Below are 24,711 nucleotides of genomic sequence, written 5' to 3'. Positions count from 1 at the left end.
CAGCTATAGCCACTGACATCAGACAGAGGGAGATTGCCAGCACAACTCCACAGCAGCCTTTTCCAAACAACTGACGTGTGTTATTATTATATGGACAAACTTCTTTGGACTGTAATCCAACCACAAACTATAACAAATGCACCTCAACACTGCCCATTAGCTAACAATCCAGCTACATACTGTACATGCCAATAACGTTTCAGACGATCTGAAAGCATTAATGTTATCTACTACCCTTAACTACACTACTGTGTGAAACGATAGCATTACCAATAAATATTTTCGCCCCCCCCCCCCCCCCTCCCTCCTAACTAACGCGACGTTAACTAACGCCAATGCACAGCGCGATGCTGTCTAGGTCAAAACAACATGAGTCTAATCAATAAAATGTTATATCATTACAAATTGAATCATAAATTACTTACTTAACGTAGTTATTCCCTAAAGGAGTTTCTCTGCCAACCTCCGCCATCTTGACCACAGCTGAGATGCAACGAAAAGCAAAACTACCGTGGCCTGCGTGCTCATGCGCGCACGGAGTTTGAGCCCAATACACAATGAATGGAAAATGGATCAGCTGGCGTTTAGCAGAATTATTCTCGGCGGCAGAATCTTGGGGTTCAGGGTTCGAATCTCACCTGGAGGGAGTGTTTATTTGATAAGGATATCTTTCACTTTATATTAGGATGCAAAAAGAGTAACAAATGAACAGGTAATGATTCAGTACTCATAAACTACAGAGTATGATGCACCACTTTACAATGGGGTACACAAAAAGACTAACTAATAGACAGATAATAATTAAGTAATGATTCAGTATTCATAAACTACTGAGTATGATGCACCACTTTACAATAGGGTACACAAAAAGAGTAACTAATGGACAGGTAATAATTAAGTAATGAGTAACTAACAATTAACTATATACTCACAAACTGACCATTGACTAACCCTTAACTAATGAGTAATTAATCTACTAAGGAACTAACAACAAATCATGAACTAATGATTAACTACTATACTCACAATGTGACCTTAACTAATGATTAACTAATGATGAACTAATATATTCACGCACTGACATTTATTAATCATTAACGAACGATTAACTACTCTACTCATGGAACTGACCGACTAATCAGTAACTAATGATTAACTACTATATTCACGAGCTGACATTTAGTAATCATTTAGTATTGATTAACTACTTAGGAACTTAGATACTAATCATTAACTAATGACTACCTACTCATTAACTATGATTAACTAGTGATTGACTAATGACAAATTATTCCTTAGCTACTCATTAACTAACTATTAGTTAATAGTTAGTTTACTAGTAACTACTACAGTATTTGTGTACGTTATTGTAAAGTGTTACCTATTATTCTTTTCGCTAAAATACATTTTTAAACATTTCACAAACTACTTTGATAAAAATTGTTAGACCCCTGCAGTACCTCTGCGGACCCCCTGTTGAAGATCTAAGTTCAAGTTCAAGTTCAAGTTTATTCATATGTCCCAGAAGGGCACTTTGGGTTGCAGCAGAGCATAAACATAAAACAGTCATAAAATCACACAAGACTCGAGATAAAAACATGAAAACAAAGTGCAGAAACCATAAAAAGACCATAAAAACCATAAAAACAAAAATGGAGACACAATAGAGCACAACGTAGTACAAAGTAGCAGTTCAGTTCAAAAGTGCCAGTGTAGTTTAACTCATTCACTGCCAATATCTGACTGGCATATCTGAAAGTTAGCTTTTAGCATGTTCTGTACTCTACTTATAACCCTTTTTATACACCCCATGTTCACCAAAAAAGCCTGTCTGGGAAGAGAAAAGGGAGAAAAAAGCATTTTTGTAAAAGGGCACAATCTCAGGCATAACTCACTCTCAATTCTTTTATTTTGAACTGTATTGACATCAGACATGTAAATATTATTCGTTAGGACACAAATTACAAAAAATATATATATATATATATATATATATACACACATGAAGTGCTTTTTTTTTTACATTCAACAATACAGTTTACTCGGTGTGAGTGTGCAGACAGACAGACAGACAGACAGACAGACAGACAGACACACCGACAGACAGACAGACAGACAGACAGACAGACAGACAGACAGACAGACACACACACACACACACACACACACACACACACACACACACACACACACACACACACACGATCCCCCTTTTAGATTTCTAACCCAACATAGGATAAGCAATAACCACGCCCTGTGGCGCTGGGATTGGCCAGGAGCAACACTGGAGGGCACGCAGCCCAGCGATTTCATGAACCAACTGAAGAGCTCTTGAGAAGGACAGCGGGCTGCTGTGAGTGCCTTCTGCCCGCTGCTGCCTAGCTGTTCCTGTGTTTATTTTTGATTTGTTCTGGTACACCCATCCTCGTCCATGTCTCCCTGTCATATCAACTCTGCTATTTGATCGTTCCCGTTTTCCCCTCGGCTATTCAACACGTCCTCACCGCCCTCGCAAACTGATCGATCATTTCCTCATTCCTCCGATGATCAAACACATCTCTTGATTACTTTCTCCCGTTTTCTCCTGGCTGGCACAGAGGAAGGCGACTCCAGCTCGTGCAGCGCGCCGAGGGCGTTTCAATGGCGTTTCTCCTGTCTGCACAAGGAAGCGTTACCCGTTCTCTGCTTTTCCTCTTGCTCAATTTCAAAACAACAGCTGCGGTATGTGTTTGATCGCGTGCTGTCGGCTACCCTTTGAAGGCAGGGACCTGTGTCTGTGTCACAGGCTGGGCAAGTGTTTGCTGCAGGCGCTGCACCAATAAAAACAAAAACACGTCAAACACGTCCTTGGCGGGGAGGGCTATTTCTGATAACACGTCAAAGGCGTCATTGGCGGTGAATGAGTTAAAGTGCATTAGAGGCCATGGCCGATAAGTGCAAATGCAAGGCAGTCTAAGAAGGACACTTAGCCACACAGCGCTACATATTACAGAAAGAAATGCTACAATATAACTATTGTATAGGAGAACATAAAATAAATAAAAACATCAAATAGATGTTACATTATATACTCTTAAGTAGCATTTAAAGCTCGAATCGAAGCAGGCACAAAGGAATTCCTATATCTATTTTTCTATCATATCTATTTTTCTAAGAAGTTTTCAAAAATGTCACAATAGGTGGACACACACTTTAAGATGTAGAAACACTATCAATAACATTCCCATATTTCCCATACATCATTTGAGTTTCCAAGTTGTAGATGGTTGACATTCTTTTTTCCCCCAAGTCCACCTCTAAAAATCCTGAGCCACCCTTGATCAGCCCAATTACAGCTGGGTTAAAACATATTGTTGGTTTTGCCTTTTATAATTTGGTGTTTTGATTTCAGTGTCTGAGCTGAGAGTTGTGCTGCTGGGGAATAGCTGGTCTGAGAGGAGTGCAGTGGGGAACCTCATACTGGGAAAGAGTGTGTTCAACACTCAGGAAGCACCAGATGGATGTCTGATAGAGAATGGACCATTGCAGGAGAAAAACATTGTGGTCATCAACACTCCAGATCTGCTGCTTCCCAACATCTCCAATGACAAAATGACAGAGCATGTAGAAAGCTGTGTGAGACTCTCTGTTCCTGAACCTCATGTATTCCTGCTGGTTCTAAAGCCTGAAGACTTCACTGAGGAACAGAGACTGAGGTTATATAAAGTCCTGGAAACCTTCAGTGAGCGCTCATTTGATTATTCACTGGTATTGATATCAACACCCAGAGTGGAGAGTCCAGGTGTCATGGAAAACGACATGCAACAACTAAAAGCCATGATCAAAAAATGTAGATACAGGTACTTGAAGCAGAAACACTTTGATCTCCGCCTGTTAACACGCCTGGGACAAATTGCAAAGGAAAACAACGGTAGCAACAATGCAACCGGCCTCACCTACATTGAAGGGACAGGGACTGTAACACCAAAGTCTGTGTCTGAACATGACAAACCACCTTTAAACCTGGTTCTTTGCGGGACGAGAGGAGGAGGGAAGACTTCAGCAGCCGAAGCCATTTTGGACAAAACACTTCCAGATCCAGTCTCCAAGTCTGCAGAGTGTTTGAAACATCAGGGAGAGGTGTGCGGACGTTGGGTTTCGCTGGTGGAACTTCCTGCCTTGTCTGGAAAACCTCTGGAGGAAGTGATGAAGAACTCATTCCACTGTCTCTCCCTCTGTGCTCCTGAGGGTGTCCATGCCTTCGTCCTGGTCATCCCTGTGGATTATCTCACTGATGAAGACAAGGGAGAGTTAGAGACCATCCAGAACACGTTCAGTTTTCGAGTCAATGACTTTACCATGATTCTCTTCACTGTGGATTCAGATCCTGTCGCCCAAGCTGTAGTCTCTCCAGCTGTGGTTAACCTTCTTAAGGAAAACGAGAATATCCAGCAGATCTGTCAGAGCTGTGGAGACCGATACCATGTCCTCAACATTAAGGACAAGCAGCAGGTCTCTGAGGTGTTGGATGCTGTGGAAAAGATCAGAGATGCAGGATCCAGAAGCTTCACAATGGAGATGTTTACTAAGGCACAGATGGATGAGGTTACAAGACTTGCAGCTGAACTGGATGATATGAAAACGAAGAGTGAGAAGACAGGTGATTGTGAAAATCAGAGCATGGTGTGTCTCAGGATGGTGCTGATAGGGAAGACTGGCAGGGGAAAAAGTGCCACTGCAAATACCATCTTGGGAAAAGAGACTTTTATATGCAAAGTTAACATGAAGTCTGTGACCAAAGTTTGCCAGAAAGCATCTGGAGAGGTTGATGGCAGGCCTGTCGTTGTGGTCGACACCCCCGGCTTGTTCGACACAACTTTCACCAACGATAATGTTGAAGAGGAGCTTCTGAAATGCATCAGCATGTTGGCTCCTGGACCTCATGTCTTCTTACTGGTGCTGCAGATTGGTCGCGTTACACAGGAGGAAAGAGAAACTGTGAAACTGATCAAGAAGAGTTTCGGCAAGAAATCAAAGGATTTCCTTATTGTTATATTCACTAGAGGTGATGATCTTAAAACTCTGTCAATTGAGCATTACATTGAAGAAGAATGTGATGACTTTGTCAAAAACCTGATAGATGACTGTGGAGGGAGATACAATCAGACAGACCACACACAAGTCACTGAGCTGTTGACAAAGATTGATACAATGGTGAAGAAAAATGGTGGAGGCTGCTACACCACTGAGATGTTCAAAGAGGCAGAGGCAGCCATACAAAAGAAAATAGAGACCCTGTTGAAGGAAAACAAAGAGATGGAGAGAGAGAGGGAAGGGCTTAAAAGACAACATGAAGAAGAAATGAAAGAGATGAGAAGAAGAATGGAAGAACAGAGATCAAAAATTGAACAGGAGAGAAAACTGAGAGCCAAACAACTGAAGGAAAAGAAGGATCAAATTATGGTGAGAAAGAAAGAACAACAAACGAGAGAAGAAGAAGACATGGTGAGGAAGAAACAGGAGGAAATTCAGCAACATCTGTGGGAAAACAAATGTGAAGCTTTGGAGAAGACAATAAAATTAGAGTCAAAAGAAAAGGAACACATTGATAGAGAGTTGGAGCAGAGTCGAGAAGAAATGATAAAACAACGAAAGGCATGGGAGAACAAACAAAAAGAATCTTGGAAAAAACTACATCGTGAAGATGAACAGAGACGAGAGAAGGAGCACGCATTTAAAAAGCTCCAAGTAGAAATGGAAGTGATGAGAAGAAGAATGGAAGAACAGAGATCTGAAACTGAACTAGAGAGAGAAGAGAGAGCCAAACAACTGAAGGAAAAGGAGGAACACATTAACAAGGAGTGTGAGGAGAGAACGAGAGAACAGGAAATGAGAGAAGAAGAAGAGAGCAAGAGGAAAGAACAGAAGGAAATTCAGCGACTGGAATGGAAAAATAAACTTCAAGGCTTAGAGATAAAAATACAATCACAATCTGAGTCAAAGGAAAATGTAGACAGGAAGCTCGAGCAGAGCAGAGAAGACATGAGAAAAGAACGAGAGGTTGGGAGAAGGAACGAACAGAATCTTTTGAAAAAAGACATCAGGAAGATGAACAGAGACGAAAGAAGGAGCAAGCATTTAAAAAGCTCGAAGAAGAGTACAAGCAGGAAAGGGAAAAAGATGAAAACAAAAGAAAGGAAGAGGATAGAACCAGAAGAACACAGCAGGAAAAAGAGAGAAAAGAATTACAGGACTATAAGAAACAACTAGAGAATATGAAGAAGAAATACGAAGAGGTGGCCAGAAAGCAAGCTGAAAAGTCAAATGAATTCAAAACAAAGTACACCAAGGACATTGAGGCTCTGAAAGAAAAAGTGGATAAATTGGTGTACGACCATACACTCTCAACTGAAAAAGCAGAAAGTTCTAAATCTGTACTAAATTTTCAGTTACGAAAGAGGAGACAGGATGAATCGAAGAAACAACCTGTATCAACCCAAGAAGAAACCCTTGAGGAAAAAATTGATGAATTGGAGAAAATACATGAAAAGGAAATAGGAGTCTGGAAAAAGAAACATGATGAGAAATGCACCATTGCCTGATAATGTTGCCCAGTTCCTGACTTATCATAATCATGTGATCAGTGATGATGTCATCAGGGATGTCATCCTTCCTGGCTGAGGCTTATACCGCGTTCATGCCAACTCGGACCGCCGGGAAAAAATGGGTTCCGACTTGTAAAAAGTGAATTAAACGACCGCTCGTCCAGCTCATTCAGAGCTCCGCTTTGTCCGAGGTGACGTCATAGCCACATCAAAATGGCAACTTGTATCGTTAATGGTAATCACAGAATTATTATAAAGCATCTCCCTGAGACTGAGCTAGCCGATAGGCTAACTGTGCCTGGCTGAGCCACGTGTAACGTATAGGGCAAGCCGAATAATATAAGTTCAGTGTGCAATAAAGACAATTGGCACGTAAGGTATACTTACTCTACGTATTTTTCTTACTTAGACGTATTCCACTTATTTTGCTCCTATCGCATTTAATACTGTTTATTCCATGCTATGTTGTGTTCTTATTCTTCTTATTCTGCTTATTTTACTATCGCATTTACTACTGTTTATTTTATGCTATGTGTGTTATCAGGGGCGGTTTTAGCATCAGAGCTTTGGGTGGGCTCAGCCCACCCAAAGGTCATGGACCACTGAACCCCTAGCGTAGCGGGGTCCGGGGGCATGCCCCCCCGGAAGAAAATTTTGTACAGTTTCAAGTAAAAATGGATCAAACTGGCGCACTTTGAGATCAAAATGAAGAGACTAGATCTATGAAGAACTACACACATCAATATCTTCTTTACCGTTCTGTGGTTTTACAGCGATGAAAAAATAATTGTTTCCCTATATATACTATATATATTCTGCATACAGGTTACTATATGGTAGAATTATGCTTGCATAAATAATACCAAAATCACTTCAGGGGAGTTTCAAGTAAAGTCACATTTTGCTTTGTAGGCAAAACAAAAGTAAAATTAAATCAAAAGGGAACTTCCTAACTTATTGGCTGGAATAATATTTCGACAAGATGATAATATACTGTAGGCACTAAAGCAGGAGTTTGCAGTCAACTAGTTGAAATTAATATGTGGCAGTATTTGTGGGGGTCAAAATCTATGTAGGGTGTACCACCACAAATAGATCAGTGTATGGGAAACACAGCACTACGAAACAACGTTACGCGCTAATTTGCATATCAATATGTGCTAATTAAGTAACTACTAACGACTCTGACTGCTCAATGCTCACCTCAAGATTCAAGATTTTTTTTTATTGTCACTCCATAGTTCAAGTATCACGTGTGAAATTCTTGTGCTGTGAACTCCGTTTACAACATAGTACAGATATAACAGGGCATATGAGTGCAAAAACAACAAAAGTCACAACAAGCAATAAGGCAGTAGAGTGATAAGACAAGTCAGAGACAGTCGCATATTCACTGCACATAGGTGCACATGTCATGTGCATACTTGGACGTACTTAAACATTTTGAATTCGACGTATTTGACGTACAGGTGCAAATAGCATATACCTAATTAAACATACAATTAAACATTAGACATACATAATGGTAGCATCTACAGTGCGGTACAGTACAGCTACTACACTATTTGTGTATGTTAAGGAGTCTCGTGGCCTGCGGGAAGAAACTGCCCCTCAAGCGATTTGTGCGTGCTTTTGGGACCCTGTATCTTCGCCCTGAGGGTAACAGGGAGAACAGGCTGTTGTGGGGATGGTTTGTGTCTTTGATGATCTTCAGGGACCTCCTGAGGCACCGCTGTTTATACAGTTCCTGCAGTTCTGGCAGCTCACATCCTGTTACGTGCTGGGCCGCGCGTCTCACTCTCCGTAGCGCCCTGCGGTCCATGGTGGTACAGTTCCCGTACCAGGTGGTGAAGCAGCCAGTCAGCAGGCTTTCAATGATGCCTCTGTAGAAGTCCCTAAGGATTTCTGGCCTTAGCCCAAATTTCTTTAGGCGCCTGAGTCTGTGTAGTCGCTGTTGGGCCTTTTTGACAACAGTGGCGGTGTGACCGGCCCATGTCAGGTCCTGGTGGATGTTGACTCCCAGGTACTTGAAGCTGTCCACCCTTTCCACCACTGTGCCGTTGATGGTGATTGGGGGGTGTGCGCCCCCCCCCCCCCTCCTGTAGTCTACAATGATATCCTTGGTCTTGGAGACGTTCAGAGAGAGGTGGTTGTCCTGGCACCACTGTTCTAGGGCCTTCACCTCCTCTCTGTAGGCTGTCTCGTCGCCCCTGGAGATCAGCACCACGACTGCTGTGTCGTCTGCAAACTTCACGATGGTGTTTGAAGTTTGAGTTGCCACGCAGTCGTGGGTGTACACAGGGTGTACACGTGGGTGTTCACAGTTTCATTGATCATGAGTGGGGAGAACGATTGTGTGGACTGTGGAGGACCACTTCGCTGCTGTACTGTGTGTGTGACCTGTGTGAAGTGATGTGGGATTAGGCAGATAGATGGAGGAGGGAGCGCCTGCGCAGCCGCGGTTCTAGAAACTTTTCGGGTGGGCTGAACCCCCCTAAATTTTTGTCTCAGCCCACCCTAAGAACATAGAGGGGGGGGGGGGGGGACATGCACACAGCGCATTGAGTGTAGTCAGAAACTGCTACTAATGACCACCATGGATTTGGGGTGTGGGGGGGGGGGGGGGGGGGGGGGGGGGGCGTTTTTTTGGCCTCTATTTTTTTGGGTGGGCTGAGACTATTTTTGGGTGGGCTAAAGCCCACCCAAAAAAGGCCTAGAACCACCCCTGTGTGTTATTTGAGCGAGCTACTGTAACTTGTCCCAATTCCCCCCGGGGATCATTAAAGTCTTTCTGATTCTGATTCTGATTCTGATTCTGATATATACTCTATCTCGCACACAACTTGTAGACTACACGATTGTACAAAACCACAGGCTCAACGATCGGGAGGACAAGTTATTTTGTGTGATGTGTACGAGACTATTATATTATGTAACAGACTAAAATTATGTTGTGTGTGTGTGTGCATCTATAGTCTGTAGGCTGTACGCTTCAGAAGTTAACTTCATTTAACACCAGAAACTCAGGGGGTAAACTCGTATACAGGGCCCTATTCTCCCACAGGCCTTCGGCGCTAAAACGGGCCTTAAACGCAAAAAAACGTGCCTTGCGCCTGCCTCGGGAAGATATCAATATGGCTTTACGCTGCCAAATGCGCTTTAGGCCAAATGGGCGTGGCACAGTCCCAGAATGGGCGAGAATGGGCGTGTCGGCCTTAAATACCGGCCTAATGATATCTTCCCACCTGGAGTAAATCTAGCGCTTAGCGCTTTTGAAAACCAGGCCTATTCAGTGCGCCAGTTGCGCGGAGTGCTCCCCTCTGGCTCTCCTCTGGTACCCTTCTCTGTGTCACTCTCTCCCTCTCTCCTCAGTCTGACAGGCACAATACGACACAATGACTCCCTCGCTCAGACAGACACAACAGACGTCCCATAGGAAAAAGCAGTTGTAAGTTCCCTGCCTGTGAATGTCCCAGCATGCAATGGGGTACTCCATTTCTCTACTAAATAGCAACCAAATGAGCCGAAATAGATATAAAGGTCGATCTAAATAATGTGTAATGGTAACTCAACCTGCAATTGTAGAACATTTCAATATTGGACCAAATAAAACATCGAAATGAAAACACCACCCTATGTGAAACCTATATGTCATCCTGGGCCTATATATATCCCTTGTCGATTTAACGTGATTTAGATAAGTGACAGTGTAACGCGCTTCTACTGTCATGTCCTACTGTGATGTCCGCTCCAATAAATTGGCTGTACTTCACATTTTAGTTTTACAATAAAAACACATTTATGCAATGACTTTACATAATGTAGGCTATATTTATGTGCATATCCTACCATCCTAGCAGGGGAGAGAAAACGATATCTTTCTGGACAAACTTTCACCAATCTAATTAATCTCATCATATAGGGATAGGCTATATTTTTCTAGCTGATGCCTTTAGAACATTCTTTTCACTTTGATCTTGCTATAGTGTAGCGTATTTACATGCTTGCAGTATTTAAACTGCAGTTAGATTGGTTTGAGAAGCATAATAATATGGAATAATAGCCTATATATGGAGACAGACAGACGGGATGAAGGGAGGGGGGGGGGGCAGAGCGCTTGGGTTTGTCTGGTTTTACTGGACCACTGGAATTGGAGCTTAAAAGGCAAGCGCGTGATTCGTTAATTGCACTTATCCAATGAGCATGACGGTGCATAATTTTACGCTTAAAAGGCGTGGTTGTAATGCTTTAGGCTGCGTGTAGGGCCAACACCAAGATATCAAGTGCGCTGGTCCGCGCCCACTGCGCCAGGCGCTCGGCCTAGAAACTACGCCGATGCAACGATAGGGGCCACAGTCTGTTACAATAACATAGCGTGCCCAGAGCACCTCGTTCCGCACTTGGTGCAGACTTGCATTGGTCTAGTCAGTCACAGCTAGTAGCTAGCGACTAAGTACTTGCGCATGCACATTGCTGCAGGAACTCAATTCATTATTTTATAGTAGGCTATTGTGCTAAACTATTAACCATAGTTGTGTCCTGGAAGCTTTTTGCTGGCACCAGATAGCCTATATAGTCCCATATTTATGATATTTCATGTGACATAAAATGCGTTGAAATGTAGTTTTCGTGTAGACCAGATTTCAACTCTCAGTTACACAATAAAATGGACAAATGCCAATTCACACACTATCAATATTGTTTGAGTTTCCCAACAAAGAAGCTTCTTAAGAGTTAAGAAGCTTCTTAAGGAGTTAAGAAGGCTCCAAAGAAGTGTTTCCCAATCGCCTTCTTAACAGAAGAGAAAAGAAAAAAAAAGGAAGGCTCTTAAGAAGCATCTTAACTGGAGCTGTCCACCATCTCGATGCAAGAGGTCCTCTGTGGCCCACTAGATGGCACTCTGAGCCCACCAGTGGGCCACGACCCAGTGGTTGAGAAACACTGTTGTAGAATAACCTAATCGTGGTCATGTTAATCAAGAACTTCTTCTATTAAACATTATTTATTTCAGACATGGACTGCAGTTCAAATTGCTTTATATACACAGCATACAAGAAAATTGCGAGAAACACTACAGAATTTAAGCAACCTTGGGTTAAGTTAAGTTAAGTTATCCTTTATTTATCCCCTTGGGGGAAATTCTGTGAAAGGTGCTATATAAATCCACAAGATTCTTATTATAAAAGGAATCCATTCTGATTAGAGGAATATAGCCTACGGTAAAACATATAAAACACAAGTAACCATACATACAGGGGAGATGTTCAAGTGTTCCCCAATTTTAAACACTAAAGGGTGCATGAAAGAAAGGAAAAAGGGAAAAACACAAGAGGAACAGTGGACACAAGTATCTCCTTTTGCCTGACCCGGCTGGATCTGCCAGTGTTTCATCATTAAGAAGGTGTTATGCCCCAGACCCTTCTTACAAAACCTTCTTAACGAAAGATCATCTTAGCGCTAAGAAGCTTTTAGGAAACGCAGCCTTCTTAACGGAAGATAATTTTAGGCTAAGAAGCAATCGGGAAACGCGTTGGCTTCGTTGGCTTCTTACGGGAGCCTTAAGAAGGGTCAAAGAAGCTTCTTAGCGCTAAGAAGCTTTTGGGAGACGCATGCCTTCGTAACGAAAGATCATCTTAGGCTAAGAAGCAATTGGGAAATGCGTTTGCTTCTTAAGGGGGCCTTAAGAAGGGTTAAAGAAGCTTCTTAGCGCTAACAAGCTTTTGGGAAACCCAACCTTTGTCTCTATTCCAAGCTACAACAAATGTTTTAACAATATGATTAACCAAATTGTGTTTTTTTTACACGTTGACGTTGTAACCAAATTTTAGCCGGTTGAAAAGAGGGTGAAATTAGGTCTTAGACGTTCAAACCCAATATCACCCAGATTTAAACTAAAAATCGACATTGAAAAAAAGTTTTCGTGCTCGCTGGGATTGTTTGACTGTTCTGTTTGGTCGCGTCCAGCTCACATCAGCCCCAGCCATTAGACTGTATAATAATAGGGGAGCAGGCAGTTAGCTCCTGGCTCATGCTAACATTAGTATCCACTTCCCCGCAACAAACGCAAGACAAAACATGACCAAACGTGCCACAACAACATCTGCTAATTCATCCAAAATTCTTCCTGGCCATCTCGAGGCTGATCTGGCCGATAAATTGTCCAGGTTGCCGTTTTCAAGTGACTTTTTGTGCCACCTGGCATTATGGTTTCGGTTTGTGCGTCCATACGTCCGATGTTCGTTAACGCGATATCTCAGGAATGCCTTGACAGAATGTCTTTGCCTCAAACGTCCACTTCGACTCAAGGATGAACTATTTAGGTTTTGGTGGTCAAAGGTCAAAGTTCAACGTCACTGTGACCTCACGACCGCTATTTACATGCTATCTGAAACACCTTGACGGAATTTAATGAAATTAGCATCAAATGTCCACTTGGACTCCCGGATTAACTGATTACATTTTGGTGGTCAAAGGCCAAAATTCACGGTCACTGTGAATTTTATATATTGTATACACAGACATTTTCAACCAGTCTCTCTCCCTCCGACGAGTTCCCTCCTGCTTCAAAGCAGCGACAATCATCCCCATTCCCAAGCAGCAGAAAGTGACCAGCCTCAACGACTGGCGCCCAATAGCCCTCACACCAATAGCCAGCAAGTGCTTTGAAAAGCTGGTCACATCAAAGATCCGCCCCACACTCCCCCCGGACCACGACCCGCTACAATTCGCATACCGGCCCAACAGGAGCACAGCGGATGCAGTAGCACACGTGCTCCACACCGCCCTGTCCCACCTGGAGGGGAAGGACACCTACGTAAGAATGCTGTTCGTGGACTACAGCTCAGCATTCAACACCATAGTACCCTCCAGGCTGGTATGCAAGCTCAAGGACCTGGGACTTAACACAGCAATGTGCGACTGGATCCTGGATTTCCTGACAGACCGCCGCCAGGTGGTGAGGGTGGACAACCTCACCTCCTCCCCACTGACCATCAGCATAGGAGCGCCCCAGGGGTGCGTCTCCAGCCCCTTCTGGTATGACCTCTACACCCACGACTGCGTGGCGACTCAAACCTCTAACACCATCGTGAGGTTTGCAGACGACACAGCAGTCGTGGGGCTGATCTCGGGGAGCGACGAGACGGCCTACAGAGAGGAGGTGGGGGCCCTGGAACAATGGTGCCAGGACAACCACCTCTCTCTGAACGTCTCCAAGACCAAGGAGATCATTGTAGACTACAGGAGGGGGGGGGGCGCACACCCCCCAATCACCATCAACGGCACAGTGGTGGAAAGGGTGGACAGCTTCAAGTACCTGGGAGTCAATATCCACCAGGACCTGACATGGGCCGGCCACACCGCCACTGTCGTCAAAAAGGCCCAACAGCGAATACACGGACTCAAGCGCCTGAAGAAATTTGGGCTAAGGAAAGAAATCCTCAGGGACTTCTACAGAGGCACCATTGAAAGCCTGCTGACTGGCGGCTTCACCACCTGGTACGGGAACTGTACCACCATGGACCGCAGGGCGCTACGGAGAGTGAGACGCGCGGCACAGCACGTAACAGAATGTGAGTTGCCAGATCTGCATGAACTGTATAAACAGCGGTGCCTCAGGAGGTCCCTGAAGATCATCAAAGACACAAACCATCCCCACAACAGCCTGTTCTCCCTGCTACCCTCAGGGAGAAGATACAGGGTTCCGAAAGCACGCACAAATCGCTTGAGGAACAGTTTCTTCCCGCAGGCCACGAGACTCCTTAACATACACAAATAGTGTAGTAGCCGCACTGTACCGTACTGTAGCTGCTACCATTACGTATGTCTAACGTTTAATTGTATGTTTAATAAGGAATATGCTATTTGCACCTGTATGTCAAATACGCCGAATTTAAAATGCCAAGTTTAATTGTATGTTTAATAAGGAATATGTTATTTGCACCTGTATGTCAAATACGCAGAATTTAAAATGTTTAAGCACGTCTAAAGTATGCACCCGACACGTGCACCTATGTGCAGTGAATATGCCACTGTCTCTGACTTGTCTTATCACTATACTGCCTTATGCTTGTTTTGTCTCTTGTTGTTTTTGCACCCATATGCCCTGTTATATTTGTTATATTTGTACTATTTGCACTATGTTGTAAACGGAGTCCACAGCACAAGAATTTCACACGTGATACTTGTACCATGGAGTGACAATAAAAATCTTGAATCTTGAATCTTGAATCTTGAAAACCTCACGAACACCATTTCCTAGCTCGTTAACGTATTTTCTCAGGAATGCCTTCACGAAATTTCCCCACATTTGGCTCAAACGTCCACTTGGACTCAAGGCAGAACTGATTACATTTTCGTGGTCAAAGGTCAAGGTCACTGTGACCTCACAAACGCCATTTTGAAGCTTGGTAACGCCATACCTCAGTAACACCTTGATGGAATTTCATTTTACATTTTGCTCAAACGTCAAAGTCTGGGCAGGCATGGATGTCGACTGCTCACTTGTTGGTGGAATCATATATCCACTGTGCGGTCGTTCTAGTATTACAAGGCAACCAACACCTCTGCTGGCCTTGTTTTAGCCAGGCACTGTAGATCCGGTAGTCAAACAGGCAGCTCCTACTCATATGCGAATATGGTGCACGCGTGCCAGCTGCCTGCACTTACTCTACCGGCCACCGGTGTCAGTAAGAGTTAGAAGTTATGGAATGGACCTTTAAAGGGGGACTAAACCCCCAGATTTCTGGCAAAATAAAACAGCTAGGCTATGGCCCGCCTCCCAATCCCTCTTTCTCTTTTTTTGTATGACAGGCAGTATTTTCAGTGTATCAGAGATAGAGTACATTATAAATATAGCCACGTTATAAACAACTAACCAATGCTGGTGGTCCGTATCGAAACAGTGTTACTCAAAATGGTTAAAAGTTATATCAATTTGGTCATTCAGTGGCGTTTTACTGCCATGTAAAGTAACTAGCATTAGCCACAGTAGCCGATTGCCCATAATGCCTTACGTTCTCCCAGCACCCAGGACGGGCTCGCTGATAATATACAATTGATGCACATTTGAAGTACACAAGTACACCACGCGCAAATACCACCGTGACGTAACGTACCAAATCGGCCATTCATTTGAGGCTCCCCAAAAAAGCAGGTTTGAACCCATAGAGGGCACTTATGCTGCTGAAAATAATAAGTTTTGAGTTTGTAAAATTGTAACAGATTGGTCTCAAATGTGGAGATTCTGACCAGAATCCTTTACACACCACCCCAACAGCCATATTGGTTAAAAGCTATAAAAAAAAAAAGCTTTTGGGGGTTTAGTCCTGCTTTAAATGTTTTATTATATCAATTTGAATAATGCAACAGGTTTATAGCTTTGTATTTTGCTTTAGTTTTTATTTGTATTTTGTTTTGACTTTCTACAAGAAGAGATGTTTTGCTTGTTCCTATTAAGAGTTAATGATTTTAAACTGTTCTAGAGAAAACTGTGTAACTGTAATCAAGGTGAAGTGGGTCTCTCTCTTGGGCTTGTGTGCGACTGAGCAGCAAAATTGCTGCTGTGGAGAAGGGGAAGTTTCTTAGGTTCAGCCAGGACTGTCAGCCTGCTGTGTCACAGTGCAAACAGTGGTTCTTAAAGTAGTGCCCAGGCACCCCCAGGGTTCATTGAGAGGGTTCCAGGGGGTCCCCAGCAAAAAGAGGAATAATTTATTTTCAGTATAATTCAATTCATAAGCAACACAATGACATAATGTATAACTATTTTGGTCATGGGCCAGGGCTTCATACACTTTCTGCAATAAAACATTAAAAATATCCTATCAGATGTGGGACCCTGTGATAAAATCTTATCAAATGGGGGCCCATGGCTTAATTTGTGTCAATTTAGAGGTCCTTGAAGTGAAAAAGTTTGAGAATCACTGCTCTAAGATATAAACTTTTGTTTAAATAGATTAAGGACTAGTGAAAAGAGCGTAATTGAGGAATAACTCCTAACAAACAGTAATGTTAAATTGATTAATAGGGGACAAGAATATATCTTAATAATAAGTAGAACAAACTTAAATGAATAGGAGATTTGAGTGGACTTTGGTGAGGGCACCGGTTTTAACTCTAGATGACGTGTAAAACACAAATTGAGCCTGAAAGATTTGTCCAATACCCTCAAGAGATGAACCCAAACCCAAATTATATCAGTAATATTGATTATGATTGGTTCATAATGTTCAAACATTACACAAACATAGAGGCGTGAGGCATGATAATAATAGAACAGAGACAGAATAGAGTAAAAGGCAAGAAGACAAGGAACCAATTCTGCCCTCCGGAGCTTCAGGCGGGGCTACATAGACGGTCAGCTTCTTCACCAGTTTCTGACTCATTTTCTGATAAACTTCTGACTTTGTTCCCAGATGGGACTTTACTCTCTGAACTGAGAAAATACTTTTTTGCTTAAGTTTTTGCTTATAGGCCAAATACCGGCCAACAATAATGATACTCTGAAGTTTTAATTGTAATGGCCTACTGATTTTTACAAAGTGATACATTGTTGTTTTTATTATGACATATTGGTATGGTAATAGTGCAGTACAATCCCAGATGAGTCTCATTTTCCATTTCAACAATCAGTGTCTGTCTGAGACTTGCATCTGAACAGCCCCGTCCAGCGGCCGTGGATCTGAAGAATGCCGTACACATTTAGCTCACTGATTGTTGGATAAGAATGAGACTCATGGCTGAGTGATCTGAAAGATCACATAATGGTTCTTATCACGGGAGGGGAGGGGGGGGGGGGGCTAACCACATGTGAGTGGAATGCAAGTGGAATGCAATAATCACAAGATTCATTGGATCAACCTTTATCAGAGTTTTTTTTACATTTTTATTGGAACATAATGAATGATGTTATCCTTTTATTTTTACTTTCTATATTTTTAACTGTAACGGCAAATTAAATCTCTTCCCAGGGTTTGTTGTTTACGTTCTACTTCCAGGTGACACTCACACTATATCATATTTATCCATCAGCTAATATAACACATTTACTTATTCTTATACATTCATAGTTATTAATATATTTACTTATTTTACATTTAATTGTTTTTATACTTATCAATACATTTTAATACATTTACTCCCCAAACTGCACGTCCGCTTGCTCATGGGTCTGGGTGACCCATATTATTATTTTTAATCAAATATTTGTAGAAAATAAATGGAAGATTCTTTTCACATACTTTTTGTTATTGACTTGAGTTGAGTTTCCAACCTTTCGTTTGAGGTATTGCATTTTGTTCAACTCTAAGCAGAATTCATTCTGTGGGCTATTGTGAAAATACTATGCATAAAAATGTGTTTTATTTGGAAACTACTTTGAAGGTTTTTTTGAAGAAAAGAATACACTGCATGAAATGTTGTGGTGGAATATTTGATTGTTACACACCAAATGAAAGCTTAGGAAGTGTACTTTCATCATCAAAAAAACATAAGTTGATATCATGTTTCTTTATGGAGAGATGGCCTGCAACATACACCTTGATGCCATAAAAAGCAGCGTCTTGAAGTTGGACTAAGCTGTGTTCAAATATTTGTAAAAAATCAATGAAACATTCTTTTTACATACTTTTTCCCCCAAGGTAAAGTAGACATTCCAACCTTTCATTTAGGTATAGCATTTTATCAAGCAGAATTCATTCTGTGGGCTATTATGAAAATACTATGCATAAAAATGTGTTTTATTTGGAAACTACTTTGAAGGTTTTTTTGAAGAAAAGAATACACTGCATGAAATGTTGTGGTGGAATATTTGATTGTTACACACCAAATGAAAGCTTAGGAAGTGTACTTTCATCATCAAAAAAAAAGAAGTTGATATCATGTTTCTTTATGGAGAGATGGCCTGCAACATACACCTTGATGCCATAAAAAGCAGCGTCTTGAAGTTGGACTAAGCTGTGTTCAAATATTTGTGAAAAATCAATGAAACATTCTTTTTACATACTTTTTCCCCCAAGGTAAAGTAGACATTCCAACCTTTCATTTAGGTATAGCATTTTATCACACTTGAAGCAGAATTCATTCTGTTACCTTTGTTTACATAAAAGTGTGTTTATCTCGAAAAGTAAAAAAACCCAGCAGAAAACCCTTGAAAGTGCTCTTCCTTCACAGGCTGTCATTTCATAATGGAACTGTCTAGAAACAAAATTTCTTCTTTGAGAGAAGCAGGAGTGTTCAATGTTTCATTAAAGTCCAGCCCTCTCAATATCGCCCTAATAGAAAAAATTGTATAGCTGTTTTCAACTGAATGGAAGTGAACCTGGCACAGGCTCCAGACAATTTTACTGAAGCGCTGTGGCACTCAATGTGTTAACAGTAATTTTATTAATTTGCAGAGTTGATTGCAAACATGCTTTCTTTGTGGGAGCATAAACATATTTGACCTTTCTGACAGAAAGGTGCTTAGAAAATTAAGTTGAAAATAGCTGTATTGCCTACCTTTGTAATCAAGACTGGAAATTTGAATTGACAAATTGAAAATTGTACAAAAAATATACTGAATAACAAATATTGGAGTTTACATTGAGCAACATTTAAGTTACATCACACAATGCCTCCATACAGATATTTTATTCCAGTCTCCAATGCCTTGTACAGTCATTTATCACCCAATATCAGTGGGAGACATGAAGCCTGTCTTTGTTTTTAAGTCTTTGAACATCAGGCTTACTAAGAGATTGAGGTAATTGAGGTCAGAGTCAGACAGTTTCTCAGTGGTTATCAAAGTGGGGGCCACAACCTCTAGGGGGCGCTATGGTGGCATCAGCAAATTATTGGAAAACTAGCAATTTGCCATTGCCCGGGGTAACCTGTTTTAACTGCGCCTTTCGCTTGGTCGGAAATGATGGTGGTATCGGTGGGTTGCAGGACTTTACAGGTTTCCGAGACTATACCCAGGGGTCAAAGGGCATTTTACAGACATGGACCATTCACCTTTGTACCCCAATTACGAATAATCCTCAACTTACTGTTAGTCCATCTGATGGACCTTAAGGGGAATACTGTACTAATTTATAAATATTAATTTAATTTTTTAAATTTTTGACTGTTTATAATTCATTGGTAACTTCTTCCCTAATACCTCTTACCAACATTTCATACCTATTCGAATTTTAACCCCTTAACACGTTAATTGCCAAGAACGAGTTGAGTCGTCAAACACAATCCAGCTGTTCACTGCCAACGACGAGTAGAGTCGTCAAAAAAATGATTTTTTTTTTTTTGACCGTGGGATGTGCATCTAACCCTTTTACATCTCTTATATAATTATTGGAGCCACCGAACGTTTACAACCCATTCCACCGACCCACTAAGTGGCAACAGTGCTCTCCTGACTAGAGGAAGGCAAGCATTTTTTTAACTTGTGACGCCATTCTCACCCCAGCCATTCTCATGAAAATGGATGGGGGAAAACGCTTTCGTTTTCGCGCTGATTGCTGGCGATGCGGGATTGCAAATTTACATAATATATTACAGGTGGAACACACTTTGAAACACGCAGCATAAATATGACCAGAATCGCAAAAGCTTCTCTCAACCAAAACTCCAAGCGAGCGAGTCCATCCCGACTTCCTCAAACAGCGGCCGCGCAGCCACAGGCACAGGACAGCAGCAAAGCACTCAGACTGGTGACAAGCTTGTGACGGCCGCTGCAGCCAAGAAGAACGCCCACGGAGGGAGGAGTTGAAGCAACTCTCCCTCTCGCTCTCTCCCTCTCTCTCTCTCTCTCTCTCGCTCTCTCTCTCTCCCTCCCTCCCTCTCTCTCTCTCTCTCTCTCTCTCCCTCTCCCCCTCTCACTAGGATTAAACCTAGTGCGTCTCCCTCCCTCTCGGGAGGGAGAGAGAGAGAGAGGGAGGGAGAGCGAGAGGGAGGGAGAGAGAGAGAGAGAGAGAGAGAGAGAGGGAGGGAGAGCGAGAGGAAGGGAGAGAGAGAGAGAGAGAGAGAGCGAGAGGGGGAGGGAGAGAGAGAGAGAGAGAGACAAAAATGAATGGTTAAAGTGACTGTTCTATCGAATTTCACAAAAAGCCGTTTATCTCTGAATATTTTTTCTGACGCTAAAACCATGCTGTATTCAACTGCTAATGCTTACATAACTACTAACTCTACAAACTAACTCTTTTAGACAGAGAAAGCACACATTCTATTAGTTCTTTTGAGATATTGTGTGTTCACAAAATGTTAGCAGAAAAGAATCCTCGGGTCTTGAAAGATGAGCCAGAATCCTCAAAAAAACCCTCTGGCAGAAGCTAACTACAGTAAAAAAAAACGTCTGGCAGTGAATGTGTTAAATGCCAGTACAGTAAAAAAAAAAATACAGTAAAAAAAAAGTGTTTTTTTTTGCCTTTCCATATAGACAAACTGGATTTGGGTCTGATATTACGGGCAGGTTGGGGTGTTTTACAAAAGTCACCACTGCAAGATGCCTAGTGTCAAAGATTGGCAGGAATGATGTCACAATACCTATGACATCACTAGACTATGACATCATCAGTGATGTCATGAGATGATGTGGGTCAATAATATGTCACTGATGACATTACTGATGATTTCACAGACATTGTGACATCATCAGTGGGTTTTTGTATTTTTTGTGATTTTTTGTAAAAATAATATTTTTTCATATTTTGAGCCAAAAATCCAAAAAGCGCATGTTTTGGACTACCAGCCATTTTCCCCAAAACACACAAACAAGCTTTTTAGTCCAGCATCCATCCTGGTCTAAAGGCTTCAAATCAGTAGTGTGGACTGTCAAATTCAGTTTTCTAATATTTTCCCATCTTTGGCATAGGAATCCGTTTTTTTTTTACATTTCATGTAAACCGTATGGAATTGATTGCTATGCCAAAACTGGGGGAATATGGGGAAATAGCCAAACCCAGTAGAAACTACAATTTTAACCGCTTGAGTCAAGGTGAGATGTGTAACATCAAGGAAATAATGATTTTTTGAAAAATTTGCTGGGAGTAAAAAAAAAAATGTTGTTTTTGTGCAAAATTAACATTGAAACCAATGGGACAACTATGCAATGGACTTTGAGACCATGTAACTCCCCCAAATTTTCTACCAACTCCAAGGTTAGATATTAACTCATTGAGTGCCAGCCACTTTTGGAGAACGGACGCTCCCAGTGCCAGAGTTTCAGAGCGTTTTCAGTGATTTCTCGAGGCCCACAGAATATTGTGTGATATTACTATGTAAACACTGAACACGCACAAAGAACGATGGGACTCTCTTCTATCATCTGCAAAAAAAAGTTTATTGATCCCATTTTCCGTTCTTTAGTTATGAGGCGGAGAAGATAGGCTGTTTTGAGCAAAAAGACACTTTTCAAATTAGAAGCTGAGTTATTCCGCCTTTTATGAAATGCAGCATTTCAAGCACATTCACGGAGTCTGAAGATAATATTTTCTGATGTAGTGACGTGGTGTAGTTGTGTGGTGCCTGCGTGCCCCACCCCCCTCTCCCCCCCTCAGCTGCAAACTCCTCCCCACACTAACACACAGCCTCACGCACCCAGTCTATTTTCGGAGCGGCTAATCGTGTGAAGAAACTATGCAGACAGACAGACAGAGGCAGAGGGGCTCAGTTGTGTGCGCGGATTGACAGCCAACATCAGCTGCAGTCAAAGCCATCTATGGCTCTGGCTGCAGCATGAGCGGTTTCTCTTTGATCACGGGGGTTTTTCCTGCTGTTTTCCGGACCTTCCTCTAATCTGGAGAGCACTGTCGCCACCTAATGGGTCGGTAAAATAGGTTATACACATTCAACATGCCCCAAAATTTTACAGGAGATATATTAGGCTTTGATCCACGTCCCACCGTCAAAAAACGCAATTGACGACTTTAGTCGTCATTGGCACTCAACGTTACTAAAGCAATTGACGACTAAAGTCGTCATTGGCACTCAAGGTATTTGGTCCAGGATGCCCGCTGAAACAAATGAAATAAATTAATTTTGTAAAAATTTGCTGGGAGTACCAATAGAGTGTTTTCAATGGAAGTCAATGGGTCCATCAGATGGACTAACAGTAAATTGAGTTGTACTTTTGAAACAAGGTCTTAGGATGGTAGAACGATGATAGATATGATTGATTTTTGTCAAATACCCCCCAAAAAATACCTAGCCTTAATTTCAGACCATTTACTCAAAAAATGTCGAAACGGCCCATACGCGACTGTAGGAAATATCCATCAGATGGACTAGTGGGGTACAAGGGTTTTAAAAAGGTTGGCCCCCAGAAATGATATCTAGGACCTTCTAGGTTGATAACTTACATTCAATTTTTTTTTTTTTGTATTGCAATTTTCAGAAATATTATGTTTAAAAATGCAAATGAGGCATTTAGGCATGTGTAGGCTGTGTGTAGGCTAATCTCAGATATGTGGTAACAAACAAACAAATTGGGTTCTGCATTCCAATTGTGTTTCCTTTTGAAATTCAAATTCCTCCGCAATTGAATTAGAATTGATGTCATGAGTTCATTCATGAATTTACAACAACCCTGACAGATACACTATAGGATTCATATAATGGAATAATACTGTGTATATAAATGTATTAATAAAAACACATGTTTTTATATCCATTCATAAAGTACTATGAGGTCACTGTAGAAGTTGAGACAATGTGCCTGATAAACTCAAACCTACTGACAACCACAGACAGTCTGTTAGTGCCTGTTTTTTTTAAATTGTTTTATTAATATCCCCATTAGCTGGTAAATTAATGGCAGCTAAGTAATAGAAATAAGAGAACAGTGAGAATATTATAGTATAATTGTGATGCGGTCTAGTGAGTAAGATTACAAAATAAAAATAAAGTAGCCCAATAGTCACTATAAAGTCAGTACAGGGGGCAGGCAGAGCACTTCTTGCATTTCCTGTAATTTGGGGAAACCGATTATCCCGACATGAAGGCCGTTTCTCTCCACCAATCATGAGCCTGACTGACGTCCTGCTTTCTGGCATCATGTGTCCAGTCAATTAGCACACCAGGGCTGATCCACACCACCAACACACACTGACTCACCTGCACAGGTAAGAGAGACACACACACACACACACACACACACACACACACACACACACACACACACACACACACACACACACACACACACACTCACTCACCTGACTCACCTGCAGGTAAGAGAGATACCTACACACAACCTGACTCACCTGCACAGGTAAGATAAATACCTCTACACACACACACACACACACCTGACTCACCTGCACAGGTAAGAGATACGTACATACACACCTGACTCACCTGCACAGGTAAGATAGATACATACACACCTGACTCACCTGCACCGGTAAGAGAGATACGTACACACACACCTGACTCACCTGCACAGGTAAGGGATGCCACACACCTGACTTACCTGCACAGGTAAGAGAGATGCCTAGACACACACCTGACTTACCTGCACAGGTAACAGAGATGTCTACACACACACCTGACTCACCTGCACAGGTAAGAGAGATACCTACACACTAGTGATGCGCGGGTCACCCAGAACCCGCCGGGTCCTGCGGGCTGGCCCGGCCCGCAGGCGGTCTGGGTTGGCAAATTATGAAAATATCGCGGGTGCGGGCGGGGCAGGCTCAGAACGTGACAAAGCAACATTATTAAATAATTTAGAGCAGTGAAACACACAGAGTAACCCTTTATTAAGATGTGAACTCTCTCACACACACGTAGGCCTATCACACAATCAGACAGACAAGGCGACTCTAAAGCCGTCTGCACCTGCTGCACTCTATAGCCTACATGGACTAAAGAAACGCTTCAATAAGGTAGCCTATGTGCTCTCAAAACAAACATTTTGGAAGGATTATTCACTGTAATTATTATTTGAAGTGTCCATAAAACTAATGCCACCGCAGATTTTCTGTTGTGGACTCGACTCTGATTAGGCTACGTGACCAATTGAGAGCGCATGAGGTCATTAAAATAAATCAGACAGCGAGTCTGAAGCTGTATCTGCAAGCCGTCTGCACCTGCTGCACTCTCTACTCACTCTACCTTGGAGAGCTCTGCTGTGCTCCTCCTGAGTCCGGAGACA

At 42.1% G+C, this 24,711-nt stretch overlaps 1 protein-coding gene across 1 annotated transcript in view; it reads left to right on the top strand.

Annotated features, from left to right (window-relative positions):
* The window catches only part of LOC310800801 (GTPase IMAP family member 8-like), a gene marked incomplete at both ends in the record, with an annotated part of 58,027 nt that overhangs the window by 24,930 nt on the left and 8,386 nt on the right, over nucleotides 1–24,711 (top strand). Inside the window, one exon of the mRNA XM_083664719.1 lies at nucleotides 3,392–5,442. Coding sequence (XP_083520845.1) covers nucleotides 3,392–5,442 — 2,051 coding nt within the window. The remainder of the gene's footprint in view (nucleotides 1–3,391; nucleotides 5,443–24,711) is intronic.

This window comes from Poromitra crassiceps (assembly GCF_964638095.1).
Source record: "Poromitra crassiceps genome assembly, contig: HAP1_SCAFFOLD_85, whole genome shotgun sequence".
Lineage (NCBI taxonomy): Eukaryota > Metazoa > Chordata > Actinopteri > Beryciformes > Melamphaidae > Poromitra > Poromitra crassiceps.
This window is presented reverse-complemented; position numbering and strand designations above follow the sequence as displayed.